The following is an 18177-nucleotide window of genomic DNA, read 5'->3' on the forward strand; positions in this document are numbered from 1 at the left end:
ATCAACCCTCTTGTACATAGCTTCTTTTAAAGTAATCTGTAAAACATTGCTAAGAAGTTGATTTAAACCCTTTCAGGAATAATTACATCCAGTTACACAAAACCACTATGCTTTCAAATCTAAAGATGTATGGTTTATAACCCAAAACATAAAATGTCCGTATAACCAGTCAGTATATGCCTAATCAAAAACAAAATTCTGGTGGCTTAGTACCCATATCCCCTGGAGATATGCAGGTGTTCTGCAGAATTTAATTGGTCAAACTTAAAATTGCACTAATTATATTTTATTCTTAAACACCTGAAGTTACTGGCATGCAAATTCTATAACCAATTCTGTTTTTAAACGCAATTCCTCTTCCATGCTTAAAAACAAACCAAAAACTTTAATGGTTTCATATTACAAAACTTAAGTACAAAGATGCCATTACCAATATATATTTACTTTAAACTCTCTAAAATGGGTGTATCCTATTTAGAGTCTTTTAATTTGCTTACCATTTTGGTTCTTTGATACCAAAGATGGTTTTTTTTTTTTTTTTTAATCTATTTTATTTTATTTATTTATTTTTGGCTGCCTTGGGTCTTCGTTGCTGCACGCGGGCTTTCTCTAGTTGTGGCGAGTGGGGGCTACTCTTCATTGCAGTGCGTGGGCTTCTCATTGCGGTAGCTTCTCTTGCTGTGGAGCACGGGCTCCAGGCGTGCGGGTTTCAGTAGTTGTGGCTCACGGGCTTTGTTGCTCCGCGGCATGTGGGATCTTCCCAGACCAGGGCTCAAACCCGTGTCCCCTGAAGTGGCAGGCAGATTCTTAACCACTGCGCCACCAGGGAAGCCCCCAAAGATGGTTCTTAACACGGAAATGTAACTCTTATTTTTAGCCTGGAAGTTTAAATTTGTCAGATCTTATATTTAATTTCTGCTAATAGTTAAAAGTTACAGATGATCTACTTGCCTATCAAAGGTTCTGTTGTCCAGTGGGAGGGAGGAGTACCCAACTTGAATCACTGCTCAAGCTACACGTGAAGAAATGGCATTTAGTATTTTGAAGTAGCATATACCATAGGAAAATGAGCAAGAAGTCCACCAAGCTGCACGTGAGTCCTATATGGAACCCTTCATCTGTTGTGCTTACTCTAGGAAATGGTGATGGTTCAAGAATATAGGGTCCTTTGCTCAGCAGCTGCAGAGCCAATCCTGAGTGAAGACTTTAGAGACCATTCCTCCTCTTCATTTCTTGCCTCCTTTTCAGTCCCTCTTCTACTCTTCTTATAAGCTGCTCAATGTTCTCATGTCCCATCTCTCTTCTTTCAGATAATTAAATCATTTAGTAAGTTCATGTGTAACAATATTTAGCAATTTATTGCTTTTCTCAGGGTAGTTCATCATTTTAAAAGTAGAGAGAGGGCACTTAATGCACAGAAATTACCACTTGAATCTCACTTGAAAGAGTGATATGTATTAAACCAAGAAGGATGTGGGAGAGGTTAAGGGCAAGAGAAAGATCTTCTAGGTCTTCTCAAATCTACTCATAAGAACCAGCATTTCAGTCCTAGACGATTCAATTGGTAAGTGAGCAGTCTATAACTACATGTAGGTCAGTAAGGGAAAGAAAGAAAGGAAAAGTGTAACTTTGGGATTGATGGGCTAATCAACATCTAGATAATTTAACCTAGTGGCAAAGCACATCCTATCTACACAAGAAACAGTTTTCTGAAGAATAGGGGGGAAAAAGTTCATAAGTCAGAGCTTACAGTACAAATGTGGTTGGTGGCTAAGGCAACAATTTGCTTAACCACAGCATCCAAAGTAGCTAGCAACCAAGACAACACTATATAACCACAGTATACAGAGCATATGGCCAACAACATTAATTTAATCTAAATCTTCAGTGCAGATAGCATCCAGAGAGCAACAAGTGCCAGGAAATAAATGTCTCTCTGCTCTGCCTTTCATGGCTGGAATCTGGCTGCTGTGCTGTGTGATTATTGGCCAGACATAAGCATTTGTAGGGCAGAGCAAAGCCCATCTGCCTTGGATCTAACAGCTGGCATCAGGGTACCAATCAGCTCCACCCATTTGCTTCCTTCTTCTCAAGAGCCTCCTGCTAGTTTTTATCTCCCAAAGGTTTTCTTTCTCTGCCTTTCCAGTGTCTTCCCTTCTGTCTTAAGCAAAATTAAATGTCCCAAGGAAGCAGGATTAAGAAAAGGAAAATGCAGCTCTAAAAATATTTATTTTTCTAGAGCAGCTCTGTTTAGTGATGGTAAAGTAGGGTGGCGCATGCATATACTGCGTTTATTTGAAATCACTCTATCCCTGGAGAGAATTCTGACTACTCATTATAAATTAACAGTAATCTCTTCCATGGAAAGGTCTAACTTAACTCATTGAATTCCTACTAAGTCTAAGCCATGGGTTTTCATTATCATAAGGGGGAAAATGAGTGAGACAGACTTGACCTCAATGAGATTACATTAATAATGAAGGGAGGGGATACGGCAAGTACCATTATAATTATATTATGGAACCTACCTTATCTAATATAACAATGCACTTTCAGATGTAATATTTTTAATTTTACAGTTCCTTCATTTTGTTATATTGCTGTCTGATTTCTCTTTCCTTGATCTTCATGGATCTTAAGAACTCTTCTCATAGCCAAATGTCTATGATGTAATTCCCTTTCACTTTATCTTGTTACGATATTTTTTTCTCACTCTGACTTCTGCCATGTTTAGTAACTACCTCTTTTTGAGTTCTAGGCAGTTTAGGTAAATGACCTAAGGCAAGTTTTCATTCTCCTTTGTAAAATGAGACCAAAAAATTAGATGATTTCTAATGTTCCTTTCAGATCCAAAATTCTGTGAAAGTTGTCTTTTCTTTTTTCCTCCACAGTTCAATTGTTCATTTTTCCCCCCTTCTAGGTCTGCTTTTCCCCTGTACTTTACAGAATAATAAGTCTGGAAAACAGGCATTTGTTAGATTCCATTTGGTTCTGCATCGTGTTTCAGTGTCTCATTTCTTAGCAGCGTGAGGTACGTATCAAAGGGGTTAGACATGTCAAGAGGCAGAACACTAACTAGAAATAGGACTTTGTGAGAGACAAGTTTCCTAATATAAAGAATTAACTCATATTATACTAAAAAGGAATTTCCATGAACTTTAGTAGGAGCTTATTTGTTTTGGGTATTTCATTAAACATTTTAGAGGAATGATGCTGGAGTACAAGGAGGTCTTGAGTTTCTTCCACACATTGTGATGGATTTATTACCAATAAAGAAGCTTTTCTTTAATTATATATAGAATCCTTTTCTTGGAACCAAAGAGTAAATATTTCAGATTTGAATTATAACAAGGACACAATCATAAACAAGCTGTATAGTTTTAAACTAAAATCTTAATTTTGTTTAGATAAAAAATGGGAATAATAATATCATAATATCCTATAAAATCTGAGTGATAATGCTTATCATTATAAGAAGTTTTACTTTTTCCAAAAGTATTTTATGCATAATACCTTGTAAAGATGCATAGTGTTATGATTGTCAAAAATGAGATTTGGGACAAAATTTCAGTGAAGTGAAACATGACCTGTGACACATAGACCATAAATACAATAGGAATGCACTTAAACTTTGGTTTCAGCCTTACCCAAGTTTTTCAGTGAGTAAGATGTATCCAGGCCCTATTCATGTTAGAGAAGAATATAATCTCTAAAGCAACAGAAATGAAATGGAAGAGGAAGGAAAACAGCATTAGGAGGAATGTTTTAGGTTAGCACAGATTTCTTGCCCTCAGTTATAAATCTTAACATTAGAGAAAATGCAAGCCACAATATGCAAGGGTAAACAGTAAAAAATGTCAGGGTATCAAACTAAACTTTCATATGTAAATTTTTTACAAGAAGTTAGAAAGCTTAAATTATATTGAAAATACACAGGAGAACTCAAAGAATTTTTAAAAAGTGTATTCTATAGGGGAAACTACATACTTAAGGAAAAAGATAAATAGAAATAATTATTAGAGACAAATGAAAGAAAAAACATATTAACTTCCGAACCATGAGCCAGCCAAGAGCATTGAGTTTACCTAGAGGAGTAGCCCTCTCAAGGGCATGTTACATGAGAACTGAGCCAGGTGCAATTGATGGCTACAGAGCATAGGCTTTTGGGAGCTGTGATGTACACAGGTGTCCTGCTCTGATGCCTGGTACAACTAATCCCATATGTTAAAGGGTACTCTTCCTTCTCAACAATGAAAATGAACTGAAAGAAGGGGATGATGGGAGAGAGTGAATAGGGGAATGCCACAGTCAATGCAATGACAGACTATTGTCTAGTCTTACAAATATTTTATTTTTCAAAGACCAAAGAGAAAATTACGGAATAATGAACAAAGCTGATGCAAATCTTTATTCCTTGTAAACTCAAGTCACGTTTTACAAGGGACTTGTATCATTAAAAATATCACAGTGATCTGTTTTATGTCTAAGTTTGGCATATAGAGGAACCAAATGTAAAAGGACCCTCATAGTTTCAAACAATAGTATAACTTCACACAGAAAATATCTTTTATAGGGAATTTTTCTTAAACACTAATTATATAACTATATTTCTTCAAAGGGAAAGAAATGACAATGACTAAAGGGCTTTTAATCATTCAAACTCAAATTTCCATCTGGTATCTTCTACTTAACTCTGAAAGTAAATTTTGGATGGTAATTCCTAAATCAAAGTGAAGCAAACAATTATAAGATTTGACTTATTAATGTCTTTCACACTTAATTTCAATCAAGTCTATTTTGAAACTTGAAAAACAATTGAATTTTGTTTTCCTCTGTTCCATTTTGGGACCCCCTCCACTTTGAGTTTCTGTCCAAGTTAAGTGAATATGTCCTTTATAAGCTGCAATACGTGTTAATGGTCAGCTGACCATTATCAGTGATGTTAAATATGTTAGCCATGTTAGAATTAGCAAAGAAATTAAAAGGACATCTGAGAATATGTAAAGCATTTGCCTTTGTTTTATCTGGTACTTTGAGAGCTATTCTCTTTCAGTCAGATACTAGTACTGGCAACAAGATTGCATTATATTTTTCTAATAATTACTTTTTAAAATTGTTATTTTAGAATGGACTTAACCGTACTTTTAAGTGCACAATTATAGTTCTGTTGTATCATTCTTGAAAACAATAAGATATGTAACATTAACATAAAGTGCTTCCATAGAAACAGTGTAGAAATATCCAGCTTTCTAAAGGCGCCAGGTAATCTGCATGATAGACTCATTAAAATAATTTGAAAAGTCTATTATTAATAAGTGGAATAGTGTGGATTATTACATAAACTTGTTAGGTAGTAAACTGCAAGGGAGAATTTGCTATCAGGGGCTCTTTTAAATATATAGTTTCTTTTTCTTTTCTCTCTTTTTTCTTTCTCTTTAATCACCCACTAACCTGAAACTGAACTAACAGAGACAGAGGAAGGAAGCATATTCAGGAGGGCACATCAGAAGAAATACTTAATACAGATATGAAGGAGAAATTTACATATTACTCAAAACCTCTAGTTTCTTAATGGAAGTGCAGAAGAGTGTCCATTTTTAAACTCTGAACATCACCAGGACGCTGAATAAGCAGTTTATATGCATTTTTTTCCTCTTACGAAATGAAGTTCACCATCTACTGAAAGGAAGTTAGGTGACTAATTTTTATCCAACTTTACGGACACTCGTTTGAAATCAAGAGTTCTCAAACTTTCCTGGTTCACAGTACTCTTAGTGTCCCAGTACTTTTTTCACAGCCCTCCCAGGCAGAAAAAAGAAAAAAAATCTGAGTTTCACTTATTAAGTAGTTAGGTCCAAACAACTCAATAGTAATAATTTGTGTGGTGTATGACCGTGTCACTGTGTTTCCATTGAAAACGTACAATATTCTGCAGTGCCTCTTGTGAGTCTGCTGTAGTGTCCTGGGGTACTATGGGGCGGTATGAAAAATATGGCCCTAAATCAGGAAAATATAAAATAATACTTGGAAACTATGTAAAGCATCTTAAAAATCTTAAAGAGTAGAAACCAGTTTCAATATGTATAAGAATCCAGGTGAGCCAGGTGAAACCACAAAAAGTAAAATAAAAAGAATTTGCCCTAGTTAAAAAGAGGAAAAACACAGAAAATCTTTTTAAAATTTATATGCTATACACACACACACACACACACACACACACACACACAACACACTAGGCTTAAGATGCCATCCAGGGAAGAAAAAGAATAACAAATAAAACAAGCATCTATATAAAATTTGAGCGTCAAACACACAATAAAAATTAATTAGGCTATGTAAATGTAAAAGAAAAAGTAATGATAACATTCTAAATGGTCAAAGACAGTTGATCAGAAACATTCCTGAAACACTCCATTGTATAAGTAAGAAAAATCTGTGCTCTTTGATCTTCAAACAAAATCAAAATTGCCTCTAAAATTAAACCTGTCTCCCCCTCCCAGTCCTCCATCTAAGCATAGCTTTAGCTTATCTTTTTTTTTTCCCTGAGCTGCTAAGCAATGAATGTTTAGCAGAGAGATGCCTTTGTCAGCAGAAACCTGACCAAATTGGTATGCAATTTTTTGTACTTCAACACAAAGAGAAAGAAAAGCCTAGAAAAAACAATTTGAAGATTGTTCAAAAAACAATCAGAAGTGTCAGTAGAACTGATTGCAGGACAAAGACTGTATATTTACAGTATAAATGTAAAACTAATACATGAAAATACATATGTATTTCTGACCTTTCTTTGCACAACTAAAGGTTTCCTTAAGGTTTCTTTCCTAACAGAACAGGTACAACAGTACAGCATCAACTCTCAGTTAATTGGTTTTGGAAGTTTTGCTTTAAAGCCTAAGGGTTGTATTAAATAAGAGGAGGAGTTGCGGGGGAGTAGGGTGGGGGTGGAAGGGGAATGGTTTGAATAGTGGGAAATGAGAGCACATCCAGAAAGATAGGGGAGGAAATTATCATGAATACTGCTGCATTTTGCAAAAATTCATTCCCTAACAAAAACAACAATTTCCTAAAACAATAAAAGGCCTTCTCTGATTACAACTATAAGTCACAAAGAGAAAAAAAGTTTGTTATCAGTTTTCACAAATGTTGAGTTAAAACAGGGGCCTCATATTCTGACTTGTGAGTCTAAATTAAAGTTGGTTAAGTACATAACCACTTATTCATTTTAGCTCCCTAAGTACCACAGAAACTTGAAATGAGAAGAAAGAATTTTGGAAAATCTGTTTAGCACAATTGCACTTGATCTTAGCCAAAAGGCCAAGAAATGATATTTAGCACAATTTCAGTCAGTTTTGAAAGCATTAATTAGCTGCTTATAAATGATCCATCAGGTAAAGAAGAAAGCATGTAAATAAACTAAACTACAAAAAAGCTTTCTAAAGGCATGTCCAAGGCCAATGGTCACACTGAACAAAATTATGAAATTAATTGGTATTCTACCACTTTTTTCATTCCCTTCTCTGATGTCCCTAGCTACTTTCCCACCCCAGATGCTTATACCTAAATCCCATTAACCTTTGCATTCAACTAGTAGCCAACCAATAACAGAGATGTGAGTTAGTAATGCTCCCAGAGGTATTTGCATCTGAATGTAAATTATTTGAATACTAAATAAACCTTCAATTAGCCTCAAAGGCAGTACTTCTCAACCGTGGCTACACATTAGAATTACCTAGGGACCTTTTAAAAATCTGATGCCCAGGCCATACCCCCAAGCAATTAAATCGGAATCTCTGGGGGCGGGCCCAAGTGTCAAAATTGTTTAAAGTTCCCCAGGTGATTCCAATGTGCAGCCAAAACTGAGAATCATTGCTTTAGGGAAAGCATTTGAAAAAATGAAATTTCAAGCTAGTAAGGGAGAAATTCTTGAGTGGGGAATATATCATGTTGCTCTATTGATGATGTCAACTGATGAAAAAGCTCTCTTCAAGGTAAAGGACCATTTTTATTACAAGAGAAAATGCTACATTAAAAAAAAAAAATCACTAGACTTCTAAGTCTTGATTTCAGCGTTACTTCACTTGAGTATTATCTGTAAAACAGGAATAACAACAGCAGTGCCTATCTCATGGTGCTACTGAGAATGAGCAAATGAAACAGGGCACCAAAAGATGTTTCATAAACTGTAAAGTTTTATTTGTCATTACATAGCTGAGCTAGAACCATTTATCATTAACAACACTAGGTGTAATGTGATTATAACTGTAATATGGATTATTACCTAAAGGATATGTCACTTTGTTTTAATAGACATTTATTTTATGAAATCTAAGTATCTAGCCCAATGTTTCTTGAAGTATGGCTGCTGAACCAGTATCACCAGCATCACTTGGAAATTTGTTAGAAATGCAAATTCTTGGAGTCTGCCCCAGACCTACCGAATCAGAAACTGGAGGCAGAACGTAGCAATCTTGTTTGAACAACCCTCCAGGTGATTCTGATGCACACTACAACTTGAAAACCACACATCTAGCCAAACATCACTAAAAAGAGAGTATATATAACTAAAATCAAAAGATGAATATACATTATTTTTTCAGTCTTTAAAAGTCACAGTGCAAAGGCCTATCGGCATAAATTACTACTTAAAAAAACTCCTAAAGCTTTGTATTTTAAAATAGTACAGTTCTCACTACCTAGCCAAGCTTTATCAATCAACACATTAATCACGAATACAATAGTAGTATATAAATTTAGGAGTCAGATTAATTACAGAGTATAGAAACAAAACTCTAGTGGGAGTAACAATGGTTCAGAAAATAGTCAAGTTTTAATTCTCTCAAAGGAAAAGTCATAACTGTATCTTAAAAATCACATTTATCCTGAAGACAACACTCCACAGCATCTCAATGTTCTTATTCAGGCTACGGAAGTGTGTCAGCACTGACTCAGAGAAAAGACCATTTCTTGGACTGAATCACTAGCAGTGCTTCCTGCAGTCTTAGATTTGTCACTGGGTCTGCTAAGCAACAGAAAAACAATCTCAAAACTTCTTATCTTAAAAGATCTCGTAAGAGAAAATATCAACATTGCTCCCAAACTCAAAGTCCAAAGGTCGTGAGAACATTGAACAGTCTTGTGAGACTGCAATAGAAAGTTCTTTGAGATCTTTCTTGTTCCCTCTTTCTCCATTTTAAAAAGTTCTGGCAGTCTCAAGATACCTAGCACCACTTTGGAAAGATGAGAGTGGAGTATCCCAATTAAGAACACACGTTAGTATTCATCCTTAGTTTCTGAGTGAAAACTAAGAAGTGACTTTTTCCTGAAAGATTCCTTAACTACAGATGAAGTTCCATTTACCATTACTGAGCAGATGACTCTGGCTCTCTCTTTGATCAAGATTCCTGAGTCCTAAGGGATTTTCCTTTCCTCAATCCTAAGCCTCCTGTATTTAAAGAACCTGGGGTTAAAAGTGGGGGTATGTGTAGGAAGAATAACTCCAATAATTGATATCTGTACTCTATATTCTAGGAAATATTTCCAACCTATTCAAAGTAAACAAAAGAATACAATCAAAATTATACTATCTTTCCCTGGCAATTGCTTTGCCCCACCTCACAAGAAAAATAACAATTCTAAACTCTCATTTCCCACACTGGAAAGAATAACACAAATATATAATTGCCAAAATAATTAATTCCTTTTGTTCATTCACTTATCTGTAAGCATTTATTGAGTTCCTAGTATGTTCCAGACATTGTTTTAGATACAAAATGAGTCTAGAAAGATGCATAGACTCCAGTGATGAGGACGTGGATTCTATGTGTCTAGAGTGCTGTTTCAGTTTCTCTGTCAACCAAGACCAGTCGTACTCAAACTTGAGCAAGCATCAGAATCACTTGGAGAACTTGTTAAAACATAGATTTTGGGGCCCCACAAAGAGAGACTCTATTCAGTAGGTCTGAGATGGGGCCCCAAAATTTGCATTCTAATAAATTCACAGGTGACATTGATGCTGCTGGTTCGGGGACCACACTTTGAGAACCACTTACCAAGAAATGCAGCTCATCACACTATGCCTGCTGATTTTCAAACACTGTACATCTCTCTTCCAAACAAGGCAATGGCCTTATAAAGGCTTTTCACTCACAACTGAGCAGAATTACAGTTCCCAGAACCACCTCAAATATCTAGGATTGGTAGCTCCAGAAGAGAAGAAAGAAGTATAAAAAATAAAGAGAAAATTCTCTTTCCAGGGGCTTTGCTCCCTCCTTGTTTTTCTTTTGTTTTATGCCCCATCACAAGAAATCACTCTTCTATTATGATTTCTCAATACAAGTGTTATGGAAAAGAATAACACACATTCAGATTTTTCATACTTCCTTACTTTAATAAAATCATAGTTTTTCTTCTAAATTCAGTTCTCTTGGCCTTCTCCCCCACCCCTTTTTTGTTGCACTATCTCCTTTCTGAACAAAAGAATAGAGTTAGAAGGAACATTGAGAATTCACTTAATCCCTCCTTGGCCTCAGACAAGACTGTATCTAAACCATCCCCAAATATAGCAATTTTCAGTACAAAGATGAACAGGCACTAAGAACCTCCCATTCAACATTCTGTCACATACTTGAAGATACTATCATAATATACTTTCCCTCAGCCTTCTCTTCTCCAAGCTAATCAACCTCGACATTTAGACTACTTCATTAGATTTCCTGAACTTTAAATTATTTTGACTCTTCTTTAATAAGTTTATCCCACCTTACCTCAGGGCCTGAATTATGTATTTACTGTTATCATGAAGACTTCTTTTTGGTATGTGAAAAGGGGAAAGTTAATTTATAGATTAAATAAAAAGGAATTTAATTGGAACAAAGAAATATATATATATGTGTGTGTGTATATATATATATATATATATATATATATAAGTGCCACTATAATATAATATAATGGCATTCACTTGAACAATTAATTTCAAATATCCTTTATTTTGTTAAAAGAAATAGTAAAGCCCTATAGTTTTTAAAACTTTATAAATCACCAGCCATTTCATACATAGAACGGATGGGAATTAGAGATCTTTTTAAATATGCCACAGATTACACATAACCATGTTTCATGACACTTCACACAGGAGGAAAACATTATTATTGTTCATTTGCTTTTTTTTGCATAGTGTTTACTACTTAAGTTGGAGTTGGAGATTATCCATGATTTAATTTTGTATGAGTCTAAAATTACTGAATGTATTATTGTGATTATTCACTTCTGTGAAAATAATTTCTCTGATTCAAGCTTTGAGAATCAGAAGTGTTTAGAGAGTCAGTGAGTACAGGACAAGATAGGATGAAGTCCATGTAAATCATGTGTTTCTGAGAGGTTCAGAAAGGAAAAATAGGTCATACATTGGAATATGGGGTAAAATGGGATGATTCACTTTAGTTCCATCTCTCCCATTCTAAATATCACTATTCAAAATGGAATCTTTGCTTTCGGAATGGTGAGGTGCTCTAGTCCAGCACAGGCCTGAGGGATAGGTTTTGTCTCCTTGCCTATTGGGACCCAGGTGTACGGTGGAGGCGATGCATTTAGTCTCCAGAGAGAAGGAAGATGCTGCTTGCACAGCACTTCTACTCACCAGTCCATGCAGCAGCAAGGGTGTTGGCTTTGAAGGAAGCCAACTGTCCTGCTCTCCCAGCCAGAGGTAAAGAATTGCATTGGTGGCCACTAGAGGGAGGAGGATTAGGAATAGAGTAAATTGTGGGGAAAAGGCACCCATGAAAAACGCACATGGGACAACCAACACATCACCAACCACCGCCTAGCAGCTACCTCTCTGAGGGACTATCATGGGGTCTGCAAACACCATTAACCCAGAGACCCAGACACCAGTAATTATTGTAGTATCCCAGTATATAGCCCCTTAACTTGGATGGCTGCAGAAGGGAGTTTGAATAGGATTGTGGGAAACATACAAGCACACAAACACAAACACACAAGCACACAGACATACATTCTCATCCCCCATTACAAGACGTTACATCTGTGCCGTCTGATTCTTGCTCATTTTCTTATTTAAAACTCTTGATGTTCTTTACCAAGAATGTGTTCACGAAAAGCAAACAGCCCACCTTCAAGATAGTCTTGGGAGAAGCACCAGCAGAGACACTCATTGTGCCAAGATGTATTTTACCAACAAATCTGTACAAATTACATGAGGTTAAAAACAAACGGAATATAATATAATTAAAGCAAAGTTTCTTTTGCTAAATTACAGCTTGAAGCAAACCTGCAAGAAATATTTCCAATTAGCTTCTTTAGCAAACACAAAGCATAGCTCAGAATGTTTTGCTTTCCATCCTGCCCTCTGGGTGGGCTGCCTAGTGGGTGTCTTACCTCCAGCACAAGTAGCTGAGCATTCTGACCAAGGCTGATGATTCCACGTAAAGCCAACTTCATTGTCTCCACTGCCCGTCCGGGTGATGGGAACGTTGAATTTATACCTAATTCCCAAATTCTGTTCCTGAAGCAGAACCTGACATTGAAAACAACTGGTGAAGATAATTAAAATACAATGAGCCTTTATTCAGATATTTATTATTTCTTTTGAAGAAGAAAATGTCACAATGTAAGTCTTAAGGGAAATTTAAGACAACTTTTAGAACACATGCAGTTATATTGAATTTTCTACTTCCGTTTTCATGGGTAATTTGGAGCCATTTCTCTCAGTTGCCTTATTTGGTTATAAAAATATTATTCAAGCAGGCATTGAAAAGACCAGTCATATGGAAAGAGCACTATGGTCTTAACTTTACACAGACTTTTACACCATTGGGCATACCATTTTACCTTTATTTACTTTAATTTCACCACTTTAATTTCAGATGATAAAGCCTGCCCCTTCCTACTTCACAGGGCAGATTACAAAGATTAGAAATGAAGCAGCAAAGGCATATTTACCATGACAATGAGATTTTCTGAGGTGGGACCTAAAGCTTCTAAGGATTCTGGTTCATCGGTTGGCCTCTTATAGTGAAAAGCTGTCCCAGCAACATCAAACTTCCTAGGCCAGTCAATAGTCCAGGCACCATTAATATAGTAATCATCCCCTTCAGATTTTAAAGCTAAAAAAAAAAAAAAAAAAAAAATCACTGTCTACCTAAAAATGTGAAACTTCATTTACCACAATGTCACTCATTAATAATTGCACTGACGTGTACAATGAATATCTATTTCCATTTAGAGATGGGAATCTTTTTTTTTTTTTTACAGACAACACCAACAATTTATTTTTTGTTACTCAGATATACATTGTGAAGTGATTTCTAATGAGGTGCCAGGAATTCTACCACAGAAACAGAAATATTTGGTAGAAATTCAGTAAGTACATTCTTTCTCATAGATAATGATGCTATATAATTTGGTAAAGTAGAAGTACTGTGATTCACCTGCCAGTGAATTAGTGTCTCAGAAAATACCAAAAAATGCAGATGATTCAAAGTCAATAAAAATTTTCCCACAAGAAAACATCAGACTCAGACAACTTTGTACAGAGTAGTTCTACCACACATTCAAGGAAAAAATAATTTCAGTTTTTCACAAAACTCTTCCAAGAGGATAGAGAAAGAGAATACGTCCAATCTCATTTTATGAGTCCAGCATTTTCATGTTCAAACCTGGCCAGTCAAATAAATCAAAATTATGCAACAACAGCACTCTTGAACAAACATGCAAAATGTAAGTAATTAAATAAAATATTAGCAATTGGCATAAGGTAATATAGAAGTTAATACATCAGAAGTAAGGTAAGCTTGTCTTAGGATTGCAATGCTGGTTTAATAATAGAAAATCAATTAATATACTTTTTCATATTATTAAAGGAAGAAAGGCAGATGATTACCTTAATAGATGCAGAAAAAGCATTTTTAAAAGTTCAATATTCATATATGATTTAAAAGAAATTTTAGTAAACTAGGAAAGCATGAACTTCATTAATTTTATACAAGGCAAACAAAAACACTCAAACAAAAATGTATAGTAAACATCAAGCCTAAAGATGTAATGTTGAAGGCATTTTCTTTAAGATCAGGAAAAAGTTAAGGATGCCTGTTACCATCACTTCTATTCAACCATTGACTGTGGGATCTAGCTAGTGTAACAGAGTAGGAAAAAAAGAAATAAAGGCAATAAGGAAGGAAAAGAAGAGCCAAAAGACTCATTTTTTTTTTTTTTTTTTTGCAGATGATATAATTTTCATCTTAATGTAAAAAATCTAAAAGAAATTATAGAAAAATAAGACATTTAATAAGGAAGTTTGGCAAGTTTTGATATAAAAATCAATATATGAAAGTCAGTTGTATTACTACATCAGGAAGAGCAGTTATAAAGCAGTTTTGAATGAGGACATTCTCAGTGGCAACGTAAAATATAAAAATACTTAGGAATAATTCTATCAAAAGGCAGGCAAACTCTTAGTGGAGTAAATTATGAAATTTCAATAAAAATCATCAAGGATGATCTAAACAAGTGGAGAGAAATAACCTGTTCTTGTAAAGACTCAGTTTTGCCTGTATTAAGCTATAGATTTAGTGACTTTCAATAAAAATTCCCAAATGGTTGTGGAGAGCACTGTGGTGCTGCAGGGCCTGGTAGCATTTATCAGCAGGAGGTGGAAGCAGGGAGAAGAGGAAGGGATCAAAAGTTCACAGAAGTGGACATTCAAAAGTGGATATAGTATATAAGGCAAAAACCCTATCAGCTGACTATATTCTACACAAGGGCCTGAAAGACCTTCCATTTATTAGAACAATATTGTGCTGGGGCTTCCTTGGTAGCGCAGTGGTCAAGAATCTGCCTGCCAATGCAAGGGACACAGGCCCGAGCCCCAGCCCGGGAAGATCCCACATGCCGCGGAGCAACTAAGCCCGTGTGCCACAACTGCTGAGCCTGCGCTCCAGATATGTATCTAATAACATATTATAGCAATCTAATAGCATATTAGAATTGGCCCCGCACCGCAATGAAGAGTAGCCCCTGCTCACCGCAACTAGAGAAAGCCAGCGCACAGCAAAGAACACCCAACACAGCCAAAAATAAATAAATAAATAAATAAATTAATTAATTAAAAAAAAAAAAAAAAAAGAATGTGCTGGTGAGACAGGCACCAGCATCACTGAGATGCTCTTCTCTTTAAGCTTGGAACTGTCATTACAGAACTGGGCTCACAGACAGCAATAGGGATGATCCCAACATACTAGAGGCCAGGAGGCATGGCGTAACCATTAGAATGGAGGTGGGCACAGTTATCACAAACAGTAACAAATTAGCATGGCAGTCAGGAGCAGTCATGGAGATATTTAACAGAATACAGTCTTCCAAGGGGCCCAAGAGATGGGCACTTTTCTGATCCAGACCTACTGAGCTTAAGCAGAGGCTGGGTGACTAGGAGATAGGATCCTACAACATCACAACACCACAGCACTCAGTGGTAATTTTTCCTTGTCTTTCCTCAAAGGACATAAAAGCCATTACCAGCAGGGAAAGGGAAAATCCAAATATATTGAGGACTGTTGGGCACAGGGACTGAGTTGACCTGAAGTGGCAAATGGTGCCCCTTGTTTAGGATAAGGGCACGTAGAAGTAAAGTCATAAAAGGAATTTTGAACCAGGTCTAGCTCACAGAGTGTCCACTGAGTCCATGAATGCTGTCAGTGGTCATTTCTCTCAGACGTGAATTTAAAATGGAAACAGTATACTTGGTAGCTGGCATAACCTTCACGTTTATCTCTTGATCTGTAAAATAACACCTATCCCAGTGGGGAAGACCAGGTTGAAGTCTCTGAAACTTCTCTCCTTCCCCCAGCTAAAACAGTAAACTACAAACAATATTGCATCTTGGAGTGGGGGCGGTGGGAGTGTGGATTGCCAGAGGTGAATGCTACCCATAAGGTCTTAAAGTGTGCAGGGGTGGTGGTCTCTACCATATACCTATTTACTTCACTTGTGTGGCCCCTATAGAAACTAGATAGATCCTTTTGGATGATAGTAGTCTGTTGCAAACTCAACCAAGGGTACTGTTGCTGTGCTGGATGTAGAGATGGGATTCTTGACCATTTTCTTAAGCACAAATTAAAATAGTAATTTTCCATGTGAATGTCAAGAAGATATTAAGTATTTATAATGTTATTGATAGAAAGGAATGAAAGGCTTACCTATAGGAATAAAAATGTGGAACTACCAAGGGAAATTATGACTAAAGGAATAACTGGGGATGGAGGTGGGGTTAGGGAGCAGATTTTCCTGTCCAAATATTAAAACGGTAATTATACAAATATGGGGTGGGAACAACCTGTGGTATGGCACACAGATGGACAGAACAATACAAAAAAATGGACAGTTAAGAAATAAACAAAAGTATATATGGGAATTAATATATAACAAAGGAAGCATCCTAAATTAGTAAAGGAAAGATAACAAGAAATGGAACTAAGACAAAAGACTAGCTTTTTGGCCAAAAAAAAAAAAAAAAAAGTGCTGAATTTGTCTCATTCTTTATGTAAGAATAGATACCACAACCCCATTCCTAGGTATATATCCAAAAGAAGTGAAAATAGGTACTCAAACAAATGTATGTACATACATGTTCATAGTAGCACTATTCCCAATAGCCAAAGGTAGAAACAACCACATGTCCATCAATGGATGACTGGATAAACAAATTGGGGTATATACAATACAATGGAATAACATTCAGCCATAAAAAAGAATGAAGATACATGCTTCAATGAGGATGAGACTAAAAAAAATTTACACTGAGTGGAAGAGGCTAGACATAAAAGGTCACATATTTTATGCATCTATTCACAAGAAATATCTAGAAAAGGTAAATCTATAGGGACAAACAGCAGATTGGTGGTTGCCAGGGGCTAGGGAATGGGAAGTAACTGCTTAATGGGCACCGGGTTCCTTTTGGGGTGATGAAAATATTTTGGAATGTACTAAATACCAGTACGCTGTTCACTTTAAAAATGTTTGAATTCTATGTTATTTGAATCTTACCTCAACAAAAACAAAGTTTAAAAAAAAGAGAGAAAAGAATAAATGCCAGATGGGTAAATATTTAAACGTAAACATAGTTAAATCATAAAGTGGTAGGAGAAAATGTAAGAGTACTTTTTAAAAAATAATATTGGGGTATTGAAAAGCTTTTCTAAGCATGACCAAAACCTCAGAAAGTATAAAGAAAAAGATTAGTAGATATGCATGCATAATTTTTTAAACCTCTATAGGAAAAAACATATAAAAAAGTTTAAAAATATGTGATAGAAAAAGGGTTATTAGCACTACTATACAAAAACTTCTATAAATAAATGAGTGATAATTTTGATAATGATTATCATGCTTTGACAGTGACAGACACGTCAGTTTAATTTTTTTGTTAGTATGCTAGCTTCTTCAAAAACTTTATCAGGCCAGATAAACAAGCAGGCCCAAAGGACTAAAAGGGTCAGGATGCAGAGAGTCTCTGACTCTCTGGACCTCTGCCACTTGTCCTTAAGAGTATAGACCATTTTCATTCCCCCCACCCCCATCTGCCTGGCAAATATATCTGTACTTTCTTGACTTCACATATGTTATAAAATTCATCTGATTGTCAAAAATAAATCTAATTAATCTTTTGAGATAAGAACATGTTAACCAAATTTAAGGATTATTTAGTCTTAAATTTGTCTTGTATTTAAAATTTTTTATTTTCAACTCTCACAGTAATAGTCTGTCTCATTTGAAACATCAAAATTACTTGGTTATATAAGGACATCTGAGCCTCTATCACATGAAACAGTAAAAACAAAAATAAAAACAAAACCTCTAGCAGCTTTGAATTCTCCTTCAATTTAAGCTCTCACTTTCCATTTTCCCATCTACTCACTTAAGGCATCCTAACTCACCTTTGCTGGTACCATAACGTAGTTCAGAAAAACACCAAACATTTAAGAAGGACTGAATAAGAATTTGCTAAGGGAGGAGGATGTGGCATTATGGACAAAGAATTATCAAAGGGAAAACATCTGATGTCTTATTTTTGTTTTGATTCTTGCTGATGCAGAAGAGAATCCAAAATTATGGTGTAAAAATAAAGGAGTCTTCCTAAATAAAGGAAGGAGGAGCCTGATGATA

The 18177-nt window shown here is 35.7% G+C and overlaps 1 protein-coding gene across 9 annotated transcripts in view; it reads right to left on the minus strand.

Annotated features, from left to right (window-relative positions):
* Window positions 1-18177, minus strand: part of ADAMTS6 (ADAM metallopeptidase with thrombospondin type 1 motif 6) — a 282437-nt gene that overhangs the window by 38590 nt on the left and 225670 nt on the right. For 7 of the 9 annotated variants that reach the window (XM_068535408.1, XM_068535411.1, XM_068535410.1 and 4 more), the window contains 2 exons: window positions 12961-13124; window positions 12397-12535 (listed from right to left, as the gene is read on the minus strand). In XM_068535408.1, the coding sequence (XP_068391509.1) occupies window positions 12397-12535; window positions 12961-13124 (303 nt within the window). Of the gene's footprint in view, window positions 1-11638; window positions 11728-12396; window positions 12536-12960; window positions 13125-18177 lie in introns of all 9 variants that reach the window. The other 2 variants (XR_011073073.1, XM_068535412.1) reach the window with 1 other exon arrangement.

This window comes from Eschrichtius robustus, chromosome 2, assembly GCF_028021215.1.
Source record: "Eschrichtius robustus isolate mEscRob2 chromosome 2, mEscRob2.pri, whole genome shotgun sequence".
In the NCBI taxonomy this organism is placed as follows: Eukaryota; Metazoa; Chordata; class Mammalia; order Artiodactyla; family Eschrichtiidae; genus Eschrichtius; species Eschrichtius robustus.